At 44.2% G+C, this 23,530-nt stretch overlaps 1 protein-coding gene and 1 long non-coding RNA gene across 4 annotated transcripts; one reads left to right on the forward strand and one right to left on the reverse strand.

Moving 5' to 3' along the window:
• Positions 1-1,280: 1,280 nt before the first annotated feature.
• On the forward strand, positions 1,281-22,989 carry bcorl1 (BCL6 corepressor-like 1). 3 transcript variants are annotated; one of them, XM_037261005.1, is made up of 12 exons: positions 1,281-1,521; positions 8,283-8,361; positions 8,443-10,836; positions 11,488-11,587; positions 11,761-12,207; positions 14,297-14,478; positions 16,727-16,987; positions 17,059-17,225; positions 18,519-18,664; positions 20,956-21,033; positions 21,531-21,702; positions 21,928-22,989. In XM_037261005.1, exons 2-12 carry the CDS (start codon positions 8,356-8,358, stop codon positions 22,277-22,279), a joined length of 4,305 nt encoding a protein of 1,434 aa, XP_037116900.1. In that variant the 5' UTR covers positions 1,281-1,521; positions 8,283-8,355; the 3' UTR covers positions 22,280-22,989. The 3 variants fall into 3 exon arrangements, with proteins under 3 accessions (XP_037116900.1, XP_037116899.1, XP_037116901.1); XM_037261004.1 differs by lacking the exon at positions 1,281-1,521 and adding an exon at positions 5,721-5,973; XM_037261006.1 differs by lacking the exon at positions 1,281-1,521 and adding an exon at positions 5,721-5,973 and having other exon boundaries at positions 11,767-12,207.
• On the reverse strand, positions 16,647-17,152 carry LOC119128572. The gene is made up of 2 exons (XR_005099048.1): positions 17,034-17,152; positions 16,647-16,957 (listed from the first exon to the last, which is right to left on the reverse strand). It is a non-coding gene; the product is annotated as an uncharacterized LOC119128572 (long non-coding RNA).
• Positions 22,990-23,530: the final 541 nt, after the last annotated feature.

Here is a 23,530-nt window from a genome sequence, read left to right on the forward strand (position 1 = left end):
AGTCGACAGGAAGTGGCAAAATGCTTAATCCATCATGATTGTTTCGAGTGTCCCCCTCCCTACTCGTGCAATGGATTATTCCATCATTTTACCGCACAATTGCAGACTTGAATCAGAAAGAGGTAAGAAAAAAAAATGTTTTAACCTTTTTTGCAGTGATGCTGAATATGCATAACAGACTACAAATAAAGGCCAGATGTTCTTGCCAGTTGCAGTAGCATTGCTGTCAGTGTCAGGTGAGGAGGATGCAGTAGGGATAAAGAGGAGACTCAGACGAGTGACAGTTTTTATCAAGAAGATTTGAGTATTAAACTGGCCGAAATGCTCTGAATCACCCCTGTCGATGTAATGTCCTTACGCCATCACATTCCTTCGTGTTTCAGCCATCAAAAAAAACAAAAAAACATATATGTGTGTGTATATATATATATATATATATATATATATATTTTTTTTTTTTGAGCACCTATTTGTGCTTAAAGCTTGAGCTTTACTGGAATATATCACACTGGGTCATCCCGGGACTTTCCATGCCATGACAACAGGCACCAGCCTCCACCTAGCTCTCAAGTTAACAAGCTTCCGGGGCATTTCTTGGCCCGGCGGACGGGCTCATGTGCAGCGTCACCTTCTCTCACTTGGGATTTTAAATGATGTCACCCAGCTGTTGTGTAAATTTTTGCATCCAGTGAAAATGCATTGTTAAAGTGTGAGCATAGCTTGCTAGCTAACTGCATGCCGTGGTTGTAGGAATGGGCCTAGTAAATAATTATAAAGTAACTCACAGTTGCACCACTAAAGCGGACAAAGGCGCTCAAGTGAGTCACTTGGATTGGCACCCCCTGAAAAATGAGGGAAACTGAAATGGTGAAAAACAGTTTCATGTTATATCTTTACAATTTGTAACCTCATATTTCTCAGTCTGCACAATAATTACCTTTACATGTGTAATGTATCCTAAAATAAATCTCTGAATTCACATTATTGTACTTATAAATGACAGTGAAAGTGTTGAGAGCATTCACGTTAGCCAGATAACAATCATCAATGCTTGCTGTTGATGAGAAATATTCAAAATCTTTGCAATGCCTACATATGCGCTTCCAAACGACAAAATAATGAACTTCTCATCGGGTAAGCACTGCATGCAATTCTGTGCGGTCCACTGTGACGGGATTCCCCCTCCCACGAACATAAGCACAGAAACCCACTGAGCTCTGTTCAATTCACCTGTAGGGCTCGTGTCCGGCGCTAGGACCCAGGGTGCGCGATTCTCATCTCCAGCTGCTGCAGACCCAAAGCTCGGGCAATAAGCGAAGATCGCGAGGACAAGCAACAACAATAACAACAAAAACATTTTCGGAGGAAATACCACCTCGTTTTATCCTTAGCAGAGAAGCAACCTCAGCGGGACCCCCGGCTCATAACCCCCACCCTCCCCTCGCTCTACACGGACGAAGGCTCGCTTGTTGCGCCGTGCACACGCAGGCTTTGCGGCTGCACACAGCTCGGAGCGCCAAGGTAAGAAGACGGCGCAATAGCGTGCGATTACTAATAACAAAGGCGTTACGGGTAGAGGAGGTGGGCGCACGCTGCACAAGGAGTACGAGGACGAGCCCAAACTCTGCCAAACTTTGACCTGGATGTCTTTTTATTGTCGTCGTCACCCCGGTTTTTATCTTCTCCCCGGCGACGTCTCGCTGCTATCCCGCGGCATTGTGTGGAGGGCTCTCACACACGAGCAAGTTGGGATGACACGGCGTGTGTCTGCAAAAGCAAATGCATTTGGAGGTACGCGGTTAGGTTAGGGGGCGGGGAGGGGATACCCAAACTAAACGAGAAGTGATGCATTCAGGTGCCGAATGCATGTCGACGAGCAATGCATTATTAACCCCGGCGAACATCAACATCAAGATCCCTTTCTGATGTATTTAATGACTTGAGCCAAAATGGATACCCACATGCCCAGCTCCAGGTGAACTTGGACGGGACATCCTCGTTTGGTGAAGCCATGGCGGCCTAAAATAGTCTCCCAAGAAGGGGGGGGGGGGGGGGGCGTACTTTGAAGGCGAGTGTCTTGTCCCTTAAACACAAACAGGCCTTAGCAATAAACACAATTAACGCGGAATGCGTTATTTTTATTTATTTATTTTCGCACTTCCGACGTCGTTATCCGATGCCAAGTCACAGGTTCGCCCAAGCCCCGGAGTGGGCGCGCACTACCGGGAAGAGTGCTGCCGCTTGCCCCGGTCCGTGGCAGCGAAGCTCTCGATCCGTGGTGTGTGCGCGCGCGCGCTTGTGTTTGCGTGAGTGCGTGTGTGCGCGCGCTTGTGTTTGCGTGAGTGTGTGTGCGTTTGCGCGTGTGTCAGTGTGTCACTCGCGAGGCTTCCACCGTGCTCCGTTTTTCTGTCCCCGTCGCCCTCTCCCCTTTTCTTTCGTTTCGTTTCCAAATGCCCCTTCTTGTTTAGTTTTATCATCAAAGCGATGGTTGCCATGTTCACATTGAGCAATCTGTTAGCGATGTGGCCGCCTGTGCGCAGCCATTACTAGGCGAATGGCGAAGGGCATGTCGAAAAGGCTCCCACATGCCGATGATCCACGCAGCCAAATAGTTTCAGGCCGGACCGCTGGCTTGAGCATTGCCTCCCTCCCGCCACCAACTGCACCGCCTGACACCAGGCTGGATGGGAAAAGGAAGCAAGCCCCCGAGCATTTACACCGTGTGTATATTTTTCTAGTTCCTCACTAGCACAAGTGTTGAGAAAAGTAGCAAATGCCTTGAAGAAACCGATCCAGCCAGGCCTTTGGTATAATAAGACAAGTGGCCTAATTACAGCGAGGGCTGCTTAACTACCGAGACAAAATGTGATTATGGAGAAAGATGAATGCATGGGCATACATAGTGCTAATGCCTGTGTTCCTTATGATTACAGTATTATTATTATTATTGTTATTAGTGGGTGTGCAGGGGGAAGGGACACAACCTGATAGTGCAACTTTTCTCTCCAGGTGTGTGTTGAAGACTTGCTGTCACAAACAATCGAAAGTTATGCCTTTTCAAAGATGATACTTCCCACTTTAGACTCTTTATATAAGGGTAGCACATCTGACAGCGTTTTAAGGTTTGAGGTTTGAATCACTCATTTGGTTTCAAGATCTGGTGTGAATCTGAATTTCAGAAAGAAAACAATTGCAATGATGTTAACAGACGCAGATCGATCAACCCCATTTTGCAATCCCCCACCTTTTAGTGATTCGTAAAACAAAACATGACTAATTGATGCATTCCCTGAAATTTTTTATCTTCAGCTGTCTAACTATTGGCTAACACAAGCGATTACCCCAAAACATTTTGATGTAATTTGAAACTCATCTTACAACACAAACGGATTAAAGGTGGGTTGCTTTTGAAAAAATAAAAATGCACTTCATGTGGTGAAGACTCTCCATAAATCCCAGGAACAACCCGGACTAAACTTAATTTCTCTCTAATGTGCAAAGCTCATTTTTAAGTTGAAAATGGGTGTGTAAATGAAATATCTTATAATAAATCACACTTTGCCCAAGCGTTACCATTACCACATTTTACCCAACAAATGTCGATCGAAAAAAAAGGCCTTAGTTTGTGAGCTGATTAAAATAGAGCTTGTTCAATCACAGCCAGATCACTTCTGAAATACGCAACATTTCCATAGTTCCTTTTCAGATGTTTCAATGCGGCATTTTCCCTACATTAGCCCAAAAACATGACACGCGATGCACAACATAAGGTAAAATTGTAAAGTAATGTTCATGCATATTCATAATATTAACACTTTCAATGATTATTTCATATTTAGTGTCTTTACACTGCATTATTTAAGCATTCCAAAAAACAGTTCTTCTGTCATTCATTGATCTATTTAACTGGTTAAACAGAAAACCTAAGACGCAACAATGTGTTGATTGTATTGTATTTATTCGTGACAGTTGGCTGTCTGGTAGAATTGGGCTGCATCATACTGAAGAGATGCTTCTAATGCACAGATACTCACTCAAAAAGGGCCACAAATGATTTTTTGTATGAGTCCATGTATTGAAGTCGGTCAGGCCATACAAAGTCGCACTTTAACCTTAAAAAAAACAATATCCTTTTTATGTCAAACAGCAAAACTACAAACTAAAATAACAGCCCATCTCTTATTTTGCCATGCCAAACTCCTCATAATACCTCACAAATACAATTAGCTGTGTCAGTGGACTCATTTGCAGCAAATCCAAAGCTTTTACCCAGCGAATCACCGAAATATCACTCGTGCATATCGTGCATTTACTTTTAGTCATCACCCCTTGATAGTAGCCCAAATGCGTGATGCTAATCGTTCCCGTTGTTTTGAGGCTTGTGCTCCAACGTCTTCTTTGCGCAAAAGGGTGTAAATTAATGAGAAACTGAATTTGTGACTTTGTTTCCAAAAGCCCTTGGACAACCAAGACATTATAAATAATATATGTTGGAATTTGGGGCTCTGGCCTTCCTATGTGGAGTTTGCATGTTCTCCCCGTGCCTGCATGGGTTTTCTCCGGGTACTCCGGTTTCTTCCCATATTCCAGAAACATGCATGGTAGGCGGATTGAGGACTCCAAATTGCCCCTAGGTGTGAGTGCGAGTGCAAATGGTTGTTTGTCTATGTGGGCCCTGCGATTGGCTGGCAACCAGTGCAGGGTGTCCCTCGCCTGAAAGTCAGCTGGGATAGGCTCCAGGGCGCCTGCGACCCTCGTGAGGAGAAGTGATTTAGACAATGGATGGATAGATGGAATTTGGGGTCTGTGGCGTTCCACAGCTGAGTTTGATGAACAAACACATCTGAAACACTAGTGGGATTTTTATCCAAACAAACATTTGGAGTAACTGCTTGAGGTTTGGCAGCGCCGTGTAAAAAGTAGATAGATGCTAGTTTTCTAAGTGTCTTCTTTAAATCCGTGTTTCTTGGACCTTGGGATCCACAACCAAAGCAGGTCCCAGTTGACATGTTTTAGTGTTAATTGTCAAGCTCGCACATGCGTTCCTAATCATCTTATTTCTGTTATTTATTGTAAGATGATGTGTTAATACATAAAATAACTTGACCTGCTTATTATGGGATGAAATATGGATGGTGAAAACCCAATACAAGGAGAGAGAATGATGCAAACTCCACACAGGAAGATTCAAACCCAGAACCTCAGAGCTGTGAGGCAGATGTACAAAACAAATCACCATGCTGCTGCATGTAACCAATTTTCTGATTTGAGTCCAGAGGTGGAAAAAGTATGACAAAAGTACACAATAACAGTCGCAGGTGAATCTGGTTGGATTTCAGTGAATTTAAAGCATCAAGTTACGATTTACGTTTGGAAAGCCTTCATAAAAAGCGCATGTGCTTTTTTTCTTCACCCCCCCCCAAACACACTTGCTTCCTTATCTTCACCAACGAACCTGTCCCACACTTTATTTCCTCGTTTTACTACATTTCCCTTTGGCTTCCTGTCAAAAGTCTTAGCTTTTAAATGACAGTTTGTGCCTTGGTGACCTGCTCACATAAAGACTTTTCCCCCTTCAGTTATTGACTCGCACCACCAACACCGCCGCCGTTACGCTGTGGTCGCGATCCCCCCTCGTGCCTCCTGAAGCGGCTGTGACGCCGCGGTGCATGCCGGTACCCGTAGTCCTCATCCCTCCCTGCTCCCCCAGCGTCTAATCCTGGGCGTGGATCGCCGAGCACTACATTTCCCATAGGCTTCCCCCCCACCTCACTCGCTTTCTCGCTCCCACCAGACTGGAGATACGGAACGGACAGTCTTGACGACCCCCCCTCCCCTTCTCCCTCCCTAAGCACCCCCCCTCCCCGGACTTTGAGAACCGAAAACCGTCGAGGTTAGTGAAGAGACGCGGACCGCCGGAGGCCCGGGAGGCAGCCGCGGAACGGAGCCGTGCAACGTTCACGCACCATCCGGGTGAGCGGGGCTGCTCGTGTCATTGGACATCTTTTATGTGGCGACTCAGAAGGGGAGAGAGGAAAAATAAGGTGGAGGGAGGGGGTGGTGCGTGTTGGAAGGGGGGGCAGTGGTGCTGGTAGCTGGCGGTTTCGTGGGGTCGGGGTCCACGTACGGAAGCCTCGCAAGTGGCGAGAGAGGACGGGACACCCGCCGCTGCTCCCGTCGCTCCGTGCTAGGTCGGCTGAGGATAAATAACAGCAGCCCGGCTCTGCGTGCGAGCCGGCGGGGGAGCCTCGGTCGCAGTCGCCACTGCCCGGCCGCGGAGTTGTCGGGCTCCGTCTTCTCCTCCTTCCTCCGTGACAGCGGTGACCGCTCCGGAACACAAGCTTGCGCATTAACTTGTGTCGCCCACCCCCCGTGTCTGACTTTATCCCCGCTTGGCTTTAATATTGATTCTGTGCAGACAGGCGTTTGGGGTATTGAATAGTTTTTTGTTGTTGCTTTCCTTCATGTGGCATCTAAATGAGCCGTTTTGGAGGAAGTGGAGGGGGGGGGGGCGGTGGAGCACGGAACCCCCTTTGCTTCCACCACCCCCGTGTCGTTGCGGTGCTTCTCATCAGACTTGTGACTGATGGTCGCAGCATTAAGACGTTCCGATTGCACTTGCCCGCGCTCACTCGTCCTTCGTGCTGGACAGTGAAAGCCGAAAGTAGGCTGCGAAGCTGCGCGCTGCATTCACAATAAACTGCACCGCTCAGTGTGTGCATCTGTTGGCCCACATAGAGCGAGGAGAACGAATGCACCGTCCAGTGGAGATGGTCTTTTGTGATTTTCTTACTTTATTGGCTCACTCCAATGTGTTGTATTTATCCCTCTCACCCCGAAAAAGATTTCCTGCCTCGTTCTAGAACAGCTCCCAGAACTCACCCCTACTTGCTGTTTGCTTACTTGTGCCGCTGTTTTCCCAAGTGTCTTTTTATGAATGTTTTCCGACCTTTATTGAAACAAGGCACACATTTTACGTTAGTCAAACCAATTGTCTTGGTTTGACTGAACCATTACATGTTGTGTGTTGTTTTTAACCAAGTCATTATTTTTAACTCAAGAAAAATGCCACAAAAAGTGAATCCTGGGGATAATGCATTTTGTGCTATCTAGTGTAAGAACATTCAGGGGGGTTCCTGGCTCAAATTGAGGCAGAGATTGCACCAGTTGTGGTCATTAGCATGGCTCCAACAAACATTCACACTGAAGTGTTGTTTGCCCGTGTACTTCATTGTTCATCGATATTTCGTTTTAATGAAAGAGCTAGTCGCTACCTCATCTTGAAAAATATTTGGCAATTTTATGATACTTCCATGTTCAGCCAAAAACATAAGGCATTTAATCCCCCGAGGAATCAGGTGAGCTTAGTTACACAACAAGATGTATCTGTTTGAAAATGAACAGAATTTTTCACAGTTTTAGCAGTGACTTCCATGTTTTTTCGGTACATCCGTCGGTGCGATACTATACTGCAAATGCAAGTTAAAAATAACACCAAACTAGCACAACTCTGATCGGATGATGTCAGACGTCATGTCAGACCTTCAAGAGCCACAGATAGCCCAAAATTATTCGGAGGTGACAACCTCCAAACTATGCAGAAAACATAATAATATTTCATTGTTCTGTTGCTATATGTTGCTAATGTAGACACATTATTTGTTGTAAATAATTAACACACCTGCACACTCTTCCAAGGCATACATTGTTTGCAGGACACCGGTTAGAAATCATATTCAAATGTGCTTGTTTGCAATTCTGCTTAACATTCTGACAATCTGCACAAATCTGTTCACTTTCCATGCAAGGCTTCATTCACGCAGGGAGCCTTGAGGCTATCTGTTTGTCAAAATTTAATAGGGGACAGAAACATACCCAAAAAAAGAGGCTAGTTTTTAAAGCAATTTTCCGCAGCCCTGCCCGGATTCTGAATAATTCTGTATGGCGATATCTCTGTTAGTAGTATGTGGACAAAAAATACGTTTCATTCTCCTTCACAAGTCTAGATGGCTTCAGTACATATGTAATGTCAACGAGTAGCGACACTTTGAAACTGGACTTTTAAACATTCAATTTTGATTTACACGAGGATGGAAGAGCACAGAAATTCCTGTTTTGTGTGTAACACTTAAAAGTGGACAAACGTACAGCGTGTTTTTGTCTATTTTGAAATACAAGGCTCTCCTTTCTTTTATGCTCAGAAGCATTTTGGTAGAAAGGAAGTTCTCTCATTCTGAATCAAACATGATATATGTGGTCCTGAATTGGTTTTCTCCTTGCAGCCTGTCATTGTATTTAAAGAAAATCAGACTGACACAGCGACCCTTTGAAGCATGTTGTGCTAAAGAAACACCTATGCAGGTACGCATTCTTTTTATTACGCTGCTATATGGGAGTATCTTATTAAAAATGGCTGCTGGAACTCTCTCCTCTATTACCTAGGTGGATTCTTCACTAATGAATGTAGGGGATGGAGGCACGGTGAGCAGAGAGATCAATGCTCCAAATAACGCGTCCATGAGCATGGTGGGAAATCCTCCCCAAACGCTGCCCCTCGAGTTTCGAGGCGACGTTACCCTCGGTCAGCAAAACAAGACCACTCCGACAACAGACTGTAAGACAGCGAGAGCCTGCGAGGACACCAGTAATTACAACCACAGCCCGGAGCTTTCTCCACCCCGGCAGCTCAACAATGAACCAATGTCGAGCTCAGCCCCCGCCGGCGCTGAGAAGAGGACAGACAAAAGAGCGGTAGAGGCCGCTAAAATCAAGGCCGACGGCGCGGGGGCCTACCCCGCTCCTCAGCGATCGAGTGGCATAAAAGTCAGCCGGGAGGACTCGGCCAATCCCTGTCACAGCAAGAAATCGCATACGCAAACACCATCTGCTCCACCTGGTTTCCAGTGCTCCTTGTTCAAACCAGCCCAGCCAGTTGCCTTCCTGCCTTCCACTGAATTCTCCTCCCCCCTTTGCAAAATCACTCTCCCACCAGCATTGGGCCAAATCGCGGCTCTGAGAGAAGCCACCGCCAGCCAGGTTCCAAAAGACATTCAACCTCAAACCTCAGGTGTAGCAGGGACGCCCCTCATGCGGCCCTATCACTATCCCTTCTCCGCGGGTCGGACTCCGGCTTCCGAGAAAAAAGCCTCTAAACTCAAGGCCAACCACTCGTCCAGCAAGAACGCCAAATCTGTCGGGGAGCATAAGTCCCTGGCCTCGGTGGTGGCCTCGCCGGCCATCGCCCTCCCGCTGCAGCACCCGTTGCTGAAATCCTCGCCACCGACCCACTACACGTTGTCGCCCACTGCTGCCATTTGCTGCGGCTCTGCACTGGCCAGCATTGCCTCGCAGAGTCGACTTCTTAACCACGTGGAAAAGAGCCTCAGCTTAGACAAGAGCGCCGTGGGCACTCTGCAAACAGAAGAGCATCGAGTAGCGGGCTCGCAGGAGCCGAGGGACCTACCCCTGGATTTGTCAGCCAAATCAAAACGTCCAAAATGCACAAATGAGCCTCCGGTTTCGACAAAGGAGCCTCAAAAGAGCGAGTCAAATAAAACGGACTTTGTGAACTCAAAGAGGACGCATAGCGCAGCTGGGAAACACCCCATTTTACCCAATACACACCGAAACGGATCCCATCAAAAGCAATCCATCCGGCCACAGAATCAACAGGTCTCTGATCTCAAGACGGCATGGAGCAAGGAACCTTCGCAAGAGCCCATTAAAAATGTCCCAGGAACATACGTAGGTGTAGCAAGTCCCATACTGGCCTCTACGCTTCGAGGCAAAGATGGAAAAAGGACTTTTGCGGATGAGTTCCAGAGTTTTGCTAAGCAGGAGTTTATATCCATTATCGACCAAGGAGAACAAGTGACCTCGGGAGGAAAGAAGCCCACCCCGCTGAAGCAGAGTATCAAGCACGCTAAAAACACGAGCCCAGCCATCACCAAGAACTGTCCGGCCAAAGGGGCCCTCATGACGGCCCTGTCAAGCGCCACCAACATGCATCTGAGGCCTGGCAAAGCAACGGGTCCTTACTCAGCGTGGCAACAGTCCTCTCATCCTCCCCACCAAGCATCCTCGGCTCAGAGAAAAATCTCACCAGGTTCACCAACACCCAAAGGGAATGTGGAAAGTTCCAAGTTTCCGAGTCCATCCGTTCCTGCAGAGAATTCCTGGGAGAAACTGTCTCCGCTCTCTAACCTCGCGTCCATCGTGAAGCAGCAAGACGTTGAAACAAGTGCACCGGCAAGTGATGCTCATGCTGTGTCAAGAAAAGACAATGTTCTGACTCTTCTCAAAGAGACCCCGCCTAAACCGTCCTCTCCATATGAACCCCCAGCATACTGGTCCACCGAAAAGTGGCCTGGAGCCTTGTCTCAAGGGGGCTTAACTCCATCCAGAAAGAGGCTGGAAAGGTTGAAGCCCTCTGAGATCTCGGAGAATAACGCAGAGCACCGCAGCCATCAGGGAGAACACAAACATGCTTTGTCCAAGCCCTTTGGACAGTCTCATAGCCTCAGAAGCAACGCATCAACAAATGGCAACAGGCTGGAGAGCAAACTAGCCCAGGTGTTAGAGGGGGAAGTCCTGAAAAAAGACAGCAAAGAGTCAGATGGTCCCCCGGATGAAAATCTGGGAGGTTTAGTTGCGTCCATTCTGTCGGGCCGAGGTGGCGAGAAAAAAACAAATGGAACCAAAGAGGAGTCGCCAACCAAAGCTGTTAAACAAAAGAAAGTTAGTCCCAAGAAGCTCTCAAAGGAGAAGTCGTTGGCAGAGTCGCCAAAGAAGACGGCAGGAGAGAAAGAAAAAGACGCGACATTCGTTTCCCGAAAGGTTAAGTATCTTTACATGTTTGCTTTTTATCATTGTATTACGCTACTCACAAAATGTTTTGCTTCGGGTGAACATGAACCTAAAATGCACCATAACCTTCAAAAGATTGGCTGATGCTGGTCTCATGAAACTCAATTCATTTTGGAAAATGGATCCACATAGCAACACTTTACAAATTTGGCCATTTTCAGAAAATGACCTAGCCAAGGATTTGTTTTAACATCATTTCTTTTGGTGTTTCTGTTTTGGGCCTTGGATTGTTTGTATTTCGTTTTTGGTTCCTGCTGAGAATTTTTGTTTCGGTGCATCTCCAAAGGTGAGGCTTCAAACAGGAATTTGTCAAAGGGAAGTGGTGACTGAATTCAAAGTGTCATCAGCAGGAAGAGTCACAAAAATGCGTAGAAGTGGATGTCCGTTGAATTTTGGATGGATCTGTGGTGAATTTTGCCTGTTGTGCAAAAATGTACTGAAACATTCAACACATTCAAAACCTACAGCGGGAAGAATAAGTGCATTCTAGGTTCATTCAGAAATTTAGCTTGAACTCCAAAATCTCTAATCATTAGTGGGTAGTGTGTGTCTGTGCTAGAATGTATGAAGTTGTCATTTGGATCCACAAATAACATTGATCACGTCCTCTGGGCCCTTCAGCAAACGAAACAAAAAACATCCGAATTGGAGCAACGACTTTGCCCACAGAGTAAAGAGCAGACAAAGACGAAGAAAGACGACGGACTCCACAACAAAACCGGTATGGTCTTTGCTCAGATTTAATTCCACTTAGGTTTGTGTTGGCTTTTATTGAGCTGCTTACTCTTACTCTTCAGGTCAATAAGCTGAGAATGCAAATGGTTCCGATGTGTCACCTGCACCTGTATGCACGGGCGCTGGTGGGAGAGTGACGTTCAAATGTGATTTAATCAGTTACAGATGGTGGCAGCAGGCCCGACGGTGAAGAGACCCGTGCCTTGAAATCCGCTGCGGCCACCAAGGAGGCCTCGGCTAAGGACGCCTCCTTCCCGAGGTTGAGGAGAGGACGGCGGCGTGCAGACGAGGCCAGACTGGACCTCTGGGGCTTCGCGACACCTTCCCCCCCTCCGCCGCCCCCGCCACCCCCTCAAAGGGCCCCTTCCCCCTCACCCCCACAGACGCCGGCCCGCCGTCCGAGAGGTAGGCCTCGCTCCAACCGACTGTCGGAGCGGGACGTCCGGGACAAGGGCAAGGCAGGCGACGCGGAAGACGATGCTCCAGCACATAAAAAGAGGAGGCACTGCCGTAACAGAAAGTACCAGACAGGGGACTACATCACAGAGAAGGACAAAGTGGAAGAAGAAGAGCACCTTGATGAGTCAGACGGTGGAGTTACAGCTGGTAGGTTTATCCTTTTCTTTTAAGAGGAGCATGTTTTGTTACCTGCCACCACATCAATCCATGAGGTTTAATTTAAGCGTCTATACCATGGGTGGGCAAACGTATGTGTTCACATTTGACTTTTTACGATGGAGCTAGATCATTCTTGGATGAGGTTTTTTTTTCAAGGTCAAAATATAGTAGATGTAAAATACTGCATTTAAACAGAATAATTTACGCTCATTTCAAAATTTCATGCAGAATCCACTTTTTTAGCTTTTATATACATTTTATTGTCTCCAGGATTGTAGAAATTTTTCATCTAATCCCTCCATGTGCTGCAGAGATACTTTTGGAATCTGTTTGGGGTCGTTTTTTTTAATCCACTTAATTTCATCCATTCCCTATTACGTATTTTGAACAATTGAGTCACAGTCTTGGCAGCGGGACTGCCAAACAAGGTAATGGGTGTGGCCAAACTGTTTCACAAATCTGCCACTGTATCTCTGCTAACAAACTACAAATATGTCCAACCGCTAACATTGCGGGCTGCAGGGGACGGGGTTTGAAATTTTCATTTGCATTTAAAGTGACCTCACCAAAATGACTCGCGCTCTGCTGCTTCTCAGAACGGGTTAAAGAGGGGCCCGTGATACTTTAATAACAAGGAATTCAGAGAAAAGCGTTGCTGTTCCACTTTATATAGACCACCACTGAATGATTAAAATAAAAAAAGGAATGATTTATAAACCTATGTTCACTTAAAGAACTGTAAGCTAATTATTGGTTACTGATTATTGTGATGGATACCAGTTTGATACACGCATGCACGTATGCACGCTCACACACTCACACGCACGCACGCACGCACGCACGCACGCACGCACGCACGCACGCACGCACACACTCACACGCACCCCCCCCCACACACACACACACCTTTAGCTCAAGATGCCCACATAGTTATTTGTCAATGTTTCATCGTCCTTGTCCTGCGTGGGTGACTAAGCGCACCCCTCCCTCCCCCTGAACGCAACTGTTTACAATTTGGCTTCTATGGCTCAATTTACTGACTCAACGGCACATTTGAATAATGGTCTGAGTTCCCGAATAGAACGCTGTTCTAAAGTGCCGTTCGGTTATTCAGCGTGCACCAAAACCAGAGTGCCAGTGCGTGCTGTAGATGCTCCTCCAAACGACGACACGCTGCGTCAGTGTGTCAGGCAGGCCAGATGAAAGTAATTCAAGCATGAGCTGCTGCTGGTATGAATGGGTGAATATGAGACTTTGTAAAGCTCTTTGAGCACCATGCTGTCAATAAAAGTACAATATAAGTGCGCTCCATTTGCTGTTTACGACTCGTACGCTATAAATAAATAAATAAAACCGTTCCACCTTTTCTTCTTAGTTTTGTGGTTACGGTTTTCTGTTCGATACACTTGGAGTTTTGTTCGGTAAAAAGTGAAAGAATGACCACATGCAGGATTTTCAAAGAATTATTAATAAACATTACTTGTTGATACTGTAACATTATATATTTTCACGAATCAGAAATGTATCTTTTGTTGTCCATCCATGCCAGCTGCATCTAGAGTCTAGAGCAGTGGTTCTTAACCTTGTTGGAGGTACCGAACCCCACTAGTTTCATATGTGCATTCACCCGAACCCCTCTTTAGGGAAAAATACAAATTTTTTTTTTCTCAAATACAAGACATAAATGGTACTGGTGGTGTACTGGTGCACAAAATGAGCTGTACATGAACATCACCTTGTTCAAAGAACAAAATCAACACAATGCAGGAACTCACAACAAATAACATACCTGCAAATCAGTGTGACTTCTGCGAGACCAGTTCCGATATGCATCATCACAAATTTACACGATAAATCAGGTGCTCGGACCTCCACAGTGAAGGCTCTGCCGAACCCCTGAGACCGACTCACCGAACCCCTAGGGTTCGATTGAACCCAGGTTAAGAACCACTGGTCTAGAGTCTAGATAGACTCTCGACTGACAAATTGGGGCACCTTGGAAAAAATTCTCCACTGTAAAGAGTCCCTGGAACTAAAATGTTTTAAATGGTAACAAAATACAACCTGATCATTGCAGATTCGCAGAAGACTCAAAGTCCTGCCGCTTCCAGTCCAGAGCCGCCATCACGAAGACCCTCCTTCACACGTTCGGGCTCGCTCCGCTATCAGGCTCGGGACACATCGCCCGAGTCCAATGACAAGCCTTCTGGGAAGAGGAAGTTCAAAAGCAAACACTTGTGTGACAGCGATGAGCAAAAGGTGAGCTGCTTTGCTTCTAATTTCAACGAGACCTCGACTCGGAAGTTGAGTGGTACTGAAGTTACACTTAGATACCTTTAAAAAAAAACACACACACAGCAGCTCAGTACACCAGTGGTTAACACGTGTGCCGTTTGCGGTTTTGAGTCTCGGCTCACGTCATCTTTTAGGACAGGGGTCTCAAACTCAATGTAACTGGGGGGCACTGGAGGTATAGTCAGGGATAAGGTATTGGGGTTTTTTTAGACTCGGATAAATATTTTCAATGTCATCAAATGTAAGAAAAATAATTATCAAACAGTAATAAATAAATACAATGATAATAGTGAAAACAATAATAATACAGCAGATGTAGAAAACTGAAGAAACCACATATAGTAGTTGCTGACCTGAGAAATTTATTATTATTATTCCCATGTCTGTATTAACAGTTTTTTAACCTTGGAAGGAACATTGTTCTGAACATGGCTTCTGCCTGCTTCTTGCTGCTAGAGACCTGGCAGCGCTTCCTCTCGCATAGCTGAGCCACATTTGGCGTGAGGGAGGAAGCAGTTGAGACCCTCAGTAGGGCTTGAAGATGCTCATCAATAAGTCTGGACCTGTACTTGGACTTATTGAAGTTCAAGATAGAAAAAAGCTTTTCACACAAGTATGTGCTCCCAAAAAGACGCATTCGAATCAGCACCGCACACAAGCATTCATATCAAAATCGCGGGCCACACTAACTTTAAACTTTCATATTAAGGCGAGGGCCGCGAGTTTTGAGACCCCTGCTTTAGGAAGTTTTCATGTTCTCACAGTACTTGCCTGTGTTTTCTCCGACTTTCTCCCACATTCAAAAAAAGGCATGTTAAGTTCATTGAGTCTTCAAAATTGCCCATGGGGGTAAATGGTATGAGTGTGAATGATTGTTCACCATATCAAGCCAAATTTTGCTGTGGTTACCGTGTCACACCTCTGCAAGTCTACCTGAGGGAAAAAGGTGTGCGAGAGTTGGGGTGGAGGTGGGGGCACTCATGTACTGTTAATCAGACGATCTATGCAGTTTAATGGTTAATTCTTTTGTTAAAACTGTTGAATGTTTAAAATAGCTTCATGCTAACAGCGTACAATGTGGGACTCCATCGATGGGCTAACAAATCGGCATATATGTTACAGTAATTATAAAAACTTCAAGCAAATACTACTGTAACGAACATGGTCACGTCCAAATATACCATACATCAAAGTTCATATTCTCTATGCTCTGTAATGCTAACTAGCATGAGATATGCTTCTTCTTGCTGTTAATTATGCTGCATCTCTTCCAGTAAATTGTTGTTTGTTTCAGCACAGCATGGTACTACATTGAAAACGCACTTTTCTAAATTCTGAATTGTCAAACTAATGCAAAAAAAATAAATTGATTGCTTAAAAATCTGCAATATAGCAGCGGTGCAAATGATGAACTTCACTCTAGCGTGGGTTTACTCTATCTGTAAAGAGAAAAATTTATTTTTTCCTTTGGAAACTGAGGAAAGTTAACGTGGGAAAATAAAGCTGGTTTTCAAGGTTGTTTGGTATCAGAAGAAATAAAAGGTGAAAAAAAAATCAAGAACAAGGAAAAATCAATTCAAGTGAATTGGATTATATTATTAATTAGAAAATTACAATTCAAAATTGGTGAAAACAATTAAGAATAGTCAAATCAAAATGGCGCAAGTCAAATCTCCATGTATTACCATTACCATCTGATGAATACCAAATCATAACGAGGGCAAATTTCTCCATTCGCTCCACTGTGCAGCAAATAAAATGAAATAACATATAAAACAACAAATAAAATAACAAGATTGTTCTTAACATGAGGACCACAGTTGGTGTTGGAATTGTTATTATTATTGTTATTATTAAAGTAATTGCCAGGATGGTCCTTGATTACACCAACAATATATTTAAATTGAAGCCAAGTCGCTGCTCTTGCTTGCTTGCATTGCTGACACACACATGTACTTAAAAATAAAAGCAGCACATCCTTGATATTGTAGTTTGACTTCCCAAAGGCTGCAGGGACGCAGGTCAACTTAGGTTGCATTCCAAGTCCCGTTTACGTTTGTATTTCTCAATGCAGCTGTTTGATGAATACGATATATAATCCAACAGTGCCCCCAGGTGGCTCAATGTCTGTCTTTTTTTAATCCGTCTATTTCTTTGTTACAACGAAATCACAATGCATTCCATTTGACTTGAGTCATCACTCTCCTTTTAGACGAAGACCAAGCGTGGCAGCTTGGGCAAACGCGGCGTCCCCGCAGCTCTGGATGAGGACGCAATCACAGAGAACAGCAGCCCCCCGCCCCTCTCCAAGAGTGTGCCCTCGTCTCCGTCTGGCAAAAGGAGCTCGTCAGGGAAAAACAGCAGCCCGGAGACTCCTGCCAAACGTCCAATTCCTCCGGAGGTGCGACGGCTGATCGTCAATAAAAACGCTGGGGAAACGTTGCTGCAACGCGCCGCCCGTTTAGGCTATCAGGTAAAAAGCTCATTCAATTAAATGTTAAGTCAACCAGTAATTTTACCTTCTTTGGGGGGTTGTTTTATCAGGAAGTGGTGCAGTACTGTCTAGACAAAGACATCAGGGAGGTGAATCGGCGAGACAATGCGGGCTACACGGCCCTCCACGAGGCGTCCTCTCGTGGCTGGACTCAGATTGTACAGATGTTGCTCAAACATGGTGCTGATGTTAACTGCAGTGCTCAGGATGGAACAAGGTAAATAAAAGGAAATGGACAGTATTCTCCGCATTTAATGGTTCATACCCCATTACTATAAACATTTTTTTTTTTAAAAACACACACCCTCACATGTTAACATGTCAATTGTATTACGCAGCATTCAAGCCTAAATATAAGGCCAGCACAAACTGAGGTGACATCACATGTGGGTGAACAAATATGCTCGCGAGCATTTTGCACAAATTTACACCCAAAAAGAAATGTAATGGAATACAGACTTACTGTAACGGCAAAATATTACATTTAATGGTGCAGAAGGACCACGATGCACTGACAAAGGGAAACTGAAAGTGAAAGTGAGTTTTTGCTCTTGTCTTCATATCGTTTGTGTAAAGTGCTCCTGGGCGCAAATGTGAACGCAACTTCTTTGTGTTGAATCATTTTATTATTGAAGAATTGTCTATGTAATATGGGTTCATGATTGTGGATATGCTGAATGCATGGTGTTAATGCTTTATGGTCTTTTTTGTTTTAATGATATGCCACCATCCTTTGGTATCAAATGTGCAATTACAAAGACTTATTGGGATTCTCTTTAAGGCAAAGGCGTGTGCACAGACTACATGCAGTATTTTTTTCTCCACTTTTTATTCTATAGTTAGATAATTGTGGATTCAAATATGCGTGTAATGTGTTGAAAAGTGCATGTTTTTAGTTTTTTTTTTATTTAAAGAGTGTGTGAGGGGTAAACCTATATACCGTAATTTTCGGACTATAAGTCGCGTTTTTTTTTTCATAGTTTGGGTGGGGGGGCGACTTATACTCAGGAGCGACTTATATACATATATATGGGTTTTTTTCACTTTTTTGGGCATTTTATGGCTGGTGCGACTTATACTCCGGTGCGACTTATAGTCCGAAAATTACGGTATATAAAAAAAATATATATATATTTTCATATCTTTTTGCTGTATCACAGATTTTTACCCAATGTGGTTGAGTCTGGAAGGCATTGAACACAATAAACGTGTTCACGGCACATCACAACAGGACAGTGTTGAAACACTACAGTATTACTAATTGAACATTTGAAATTTGATGACATTTATCAGTTCACGAAACGGTTTCATCTGTAGGAAGATCTCTGCCAATTCTGAGGTTTGAGGTCACTTGAGTCAACGTGTTACTGCATATTAACGGGCAGATGAAATTACATTTGTTGTCCTTCTCCAACTTAATGCTCACATTTTGGTGTTAATGTGAGACTGATTATTTTTGCATAATATTTTTTACATCATATCCATTTTTGATTGTTTTCATCCCCGACAGGCCACTTCATGACGCGGTGGCTAGCGACAACCTTCCCATCGTCTGGCTGCTCCTGAACCACGGCGCAGACCCGACTCTGGCCACCTACTCGGGACACACGCCGGTCAAACTGGCACACAGCACCACCATGAAGACCTTCCTCACGGGTGAGCGCCACCAGCCTTCTGCTTCACTCTGATGACATTTCAGGTTTATTAAAGGAATGCACATTTCACCACCACATGAAACAGAAGCTAATTGAATTGTTAAAATGTTGGTCAATCGCATATGAAAAATCTGACATTAGCGGCACTGCATCCCACATGAACCTTTTTTAGCCATCTTCTCACAGAAGTATTTTCTGCTGCATCTTGTCATTATTTGCAAAATAATTACTCCTTCCAGATGAACTTCAATTACTTTTCATTTGGAAATTTGCTCGTTTGTGATTGGCAGTCAATGCAGAGTTCTATCAGGCAGTATTTACCAATTTATTGAGCCAAACATAGAATTTACGTGTGAAATATCTCATGTTGCACCACCCAAGAAAATTTGAACAAGGAGCATATCTACTGAAATAATAATGATCTCATCTCTATTTTCATACTCTCAATTTCCAAAAGCACTTGCGCCGTAAGAAATCTGACCTTATTTAGTTGAACACAAAACTACTTTAATATTCTGCTGTACAACTGACAACAGCTGCATACATGAATTTGTTGTGCTGTTTGTCATCTTGAGTACCGTTTTTTTCCGTGTATAATACGCCCCCATGTATAATACGCACCCTAACAATGGCATGTTGATGCTGGAAAAAAGCCTGTACCCATGTATAATACGCACCCAATTTTTTTTTTTTTCTTTTTTTTTTTTCTTTTTTTTTTTTTAAGTCCCAATGATCGTCACACACGCAGGGAGGCAATGGGTCCCATTTTTATAGTCTTTGGTATGGTCTTAACTAGGCTGGATGTATTTTTTTTGTTGGCGTTGATTTCTCCGACTGCCCGTAAAGGCACCACCGCGATCAGATGAAAAGAGAGGAAAGTGACGTGCGGACATGTGAAAAAGGCGGCTCTGTATGGGAGAGACGTTGAAGAGGAATAATAACACCCTTGGAAACCAAAACTTGCCCCTCGTCGTGACTCGGAGCCGCAACAAATGTTTCGGATTTGTGTAGGGTACATTGTGACAGCAAACGAGCAGGTGATCGAGCAAGCGTCTGATACGAGAGCATTGCGTTCGTATGGAGCGTGTTTGAAGTGAACAGCAGAGACGAAAGGAACAAGGCAAAGTGTTGTGAAATAAAATATTACCTGTAATACGCATTTTGTTATTTGCTGATTGTATTAAACTATCACATTCATTGTCAGTCAAGAAGAGAAGAGGACTATTATCCCTTCTTTGACGAAATGACCAGAGCACAGTACAAACACACTATTGTTCTTTCGGTATTTATTCAACCCACATTCTTTCACAACATGACAAGAAGAGAACAATACATAAATCAATACTCGTACCAGTACCATGATTTTCTTAAAAAAAAAAAAAAAAAAAAAAAAATTAAAAAAAAATTTTTTTAAAAAAATTTAAAAAAAAATTGTACCCATGTATAATGCGCACCCCAGATTTTAGGACAATAAATTAGTTAAATTTTGCGTATTATACACGGAAAAAAACGGTATATTGGATATAAGCTGCAAACTATTTTTAGCTAGTTGTTAGCGTCGGGATCTCAACAAGCTGTGTTAGCAAGCGTTAACAACAGCTAATGGGCGGATATCGTATTCAAATGATGGATAGATACTGCTGGATGGACATTGAAAGGGAAAGTGCTGACATTTTTTATCTAGCAAATTAGTTTAGTGCTGTGTTGAAGCTGGCTGTTCACATTGCACAGTGTGCCAACTCTAGCCCAATCATCACATGAAGTTACACTATACCGAACAAAACGGCTCATTTTAAGCACCGTGACCCGAATGAATTGCATGATTAAATCATGCTTCACAAACCTCTCGTCAGTCATGTGGCTGCTGTTAGGGTTCACCATGGACTGGTTTCCAACTAATTGCAGAGTATAGATAGTATAGACAAACAACCATTCACACTCACATTGAGGGCGATGCACAATTTGGTCATCAGTGAACAAAACGTCCAAATTTAGGGATAGTAGTTGTTTAGTGTACAGTATACTAACCGTATGTATGTGAGGTAATAGCCATGGTCAAATTAATTTCAAATAACAATTAGTGAGGCTCCACATTGTCCCATAGTGCTTAGCACGTCTGACTCAGTCTTGAGGTTCAGCGGTTAGAATCTCTGCTCCGACTGTAGTACATTTTGCACTTCATCTCATTTGTCAGTGCCCCCCCCCCCCCCCCCACACACACTCGTATCCATACTTGTCTGCTTGCAGAATTCAGTTGGCATGACATCACTGTTGCCTCCGTTGTTTTCACAGAGTATTTCACCGACCTGGAAGGGCGCGGTGAGCAGGATCCCACCTTGTACTGGGAGTTCTACAGCAGCTCCTTGTTCGGTAAGTTCTGTACCAATGTTGAAAAACAGGAAAACGCTCCTGTTTGGCGGTTTGACGCACCTTCATCCTCGGAGAGGAAAACAAGTTGGGGCATGCAGGAGTAGGGATCGTGTGCGGGGAATGTTGAGACAATTAAAATGTTTAATTTTAACAAAAGTAGAGGGAAAGAAATTTTGTCTGTTTTTTGTTTCTATCATTTCACAAGTTAGTAAGTACCACTGCACTAACCACTTTTAATATTTAAAAGGAAAAAATCTGAGCCCCAATGGCAAAGGTACAACACGATTGCGGGTTGTGTTGCAGATGTGCTTCCTACTTTTTCTGATTCATCAGTGCAACACGACGCAAACAACCCTTTTTGCAATGTATTTTTCCACACATTTGATTGAATCGAATTCAGGGTGTTCCATCATGTTTTGGGGGAATTGCGACTCGAGGCCTCCACCCCACTCCCTTTTTTTTTTTTAATCATCATCCAACACTTGTCTCCCACGCAGAGACAGGTGAAGAGCCCTGCTGGGATTTTTTGCTGTCGGAGAAGAGCCAGGAGTCTGCGGAGGGCGAGAGCGTGAATGCCGACGAGGAAACTAACAAAGACAGCCTGGTGTTCGAGTTCTCCTCAGAGCCCCTTTTGCCCTGCTACCATGTGCAAGTGTCTGTAACACAGGGGTGAGTTAACACAGCATGCCAAGGTGTTCTTCTAAAGTGGTTTAGGGAAATAAAAGTGAAATAAATATTTTGTTCCTGTGTGTGAATTGAAAAAAAATGCAAAAACCTTCAAGTTGAACATATAAGTATAGCCATTTTTTGCAAGGAGAGAAATATTTTTACTGTGGAAAAAAAAGAGCATTTTTTTTCAAACTTTTCTTGCTGTCTTGGTTGTCGTCAATGCAGCTTTTGCAACTGGTTCCTGCTGTCAGACGTGCTGAAGCGTCTGAAGATGTCTGCGCGGATCTTCTGTTCCCGCCACCCTCACTTGGAAGTGGCCAGCCTGCCTCGCACCGAGCTCAGCCGGCAAGTTCTCGTCAGTCAGGTGGGCTTGCCTCCAGATTCCCCCAGCAAGGACAAAGAGGAGGAGGATGAGGAGGACGTGGATGAGGAGGGGGGAAACGAGGAGGAGGATGGGCTGGTGGATTTGGTGCGGTGCGTTCCAGACCTTCAGAGACTGCTGGGCTCCTCCATTCACATCCTACAAGATGATGGCGAGGAGGAGGAGGAGGAAGAGGAGAAGCCGCAAGGTCGGTAGCCCCCCGCAAACGACGAACTCGAATACCTCCGTCCAAGCACTCACTTTTCAGGTTCCTAACTTGCCTCGACTCGAGGCTTTTCAAGAGAAGTTGGTGGTCCGCGGAGACAAGACCGCCGCACAATAGTCAGACATTGTTCCCCCGCCCCCCTTTCCCAAATGCCTTTACTCCCCTCTCCTCTTCCTCATTCTCTCTGTGGTGGATGGACCTCAAAGCTGCAATGACACAGCCCCCCCAACTTTCCCTCGAGGAATCACTTTTTTTTGGGGACTTTTCAGGGGCGGACACGTGCGGCCGTGTTCTTTGCATCCGTTGACACCTCGTTTTGTCGTGCTTTATTTAATATTCCTTAATATATTTGACCTCTTGTGTATGTATGAAAAGTTGCTTTGTATGGTCGGTGCTTCACGTACTTATTAGGATCCCTTTATTCCACCTGACCTTGGTTTGAGAACAGTATTTGAGCAAGCGAAAGTACAGTTTTATTGTACTGGTGCTATAATAGATTTTTTTTTGTGTGTGTATTGACAATCAAGGAAGTTTTGGTTTGGAGTCACAAACTTAATAAAAAAACTAAAAGAAAAAAGATATTTAAGAGGCGTAAAGGTGGAGTGGTGTCGAATGGGGGGAAAACAAAGAGTGTGTTATGAGAGACTTTAATTTGATTCTTTTATAAGGAATTAAAAATAAAGCATGGTTATAAATCATATTTTTATTTTTTTATGTTTTGTTTAGCGGGTTGGCTCACCAAACTTTTAAACTGCTAAAAAATACTAAATAGAAATACTGAATAAAAAAAACTGTCCAACAAATATTCACTAAATCTTTTAATAAGAAATGGAACTAAGCTTTTCTCAATATTTTTTTTTTGTGCTGATTCAGAATCTGCTCTCCTTTTTTTCCTCAAATGAGCTCATCACATTGTGATAATAATAACAAATTCACAATAATAATAACAACAATAATAATAATAATAATTAGACCTTTATAGATACGCAAAGCAACCTCTGATTACAATTTACTGTTGACAAGTGTAATTTGGAAGTGCAGCACGGTGCCCTAGTGGTTAGCACGACCTCCGCACAGTTCCAATCTCACACATGTTCTCCCCATGCTTATGAGGGCTTTTTCTGCGTACTCTGGGTTTCTCCCACATTCCCTAAATATGCATGTCGTTTGAAATCATCCATCGCCTTGAATGTGAGTGTGAATGCCTGTTTGTTTATATGTACCTGGCGACCGTTTACACC

Source organism: Syngnathus acus, chromosome 10 (assembly GCF_901709675.1).
Source record: "Syngnathus acus chromosome 10, fSynAcu1.2, whole genome shotgun sequence".
Classification (NCBI taxonomy): domain Eukaryota; kingdom Metazoa; phylum Chordata; class Actinopteri; order Syngnathiformes; family Syngnathidae; genus Syngnathus; species Syngnathus acus.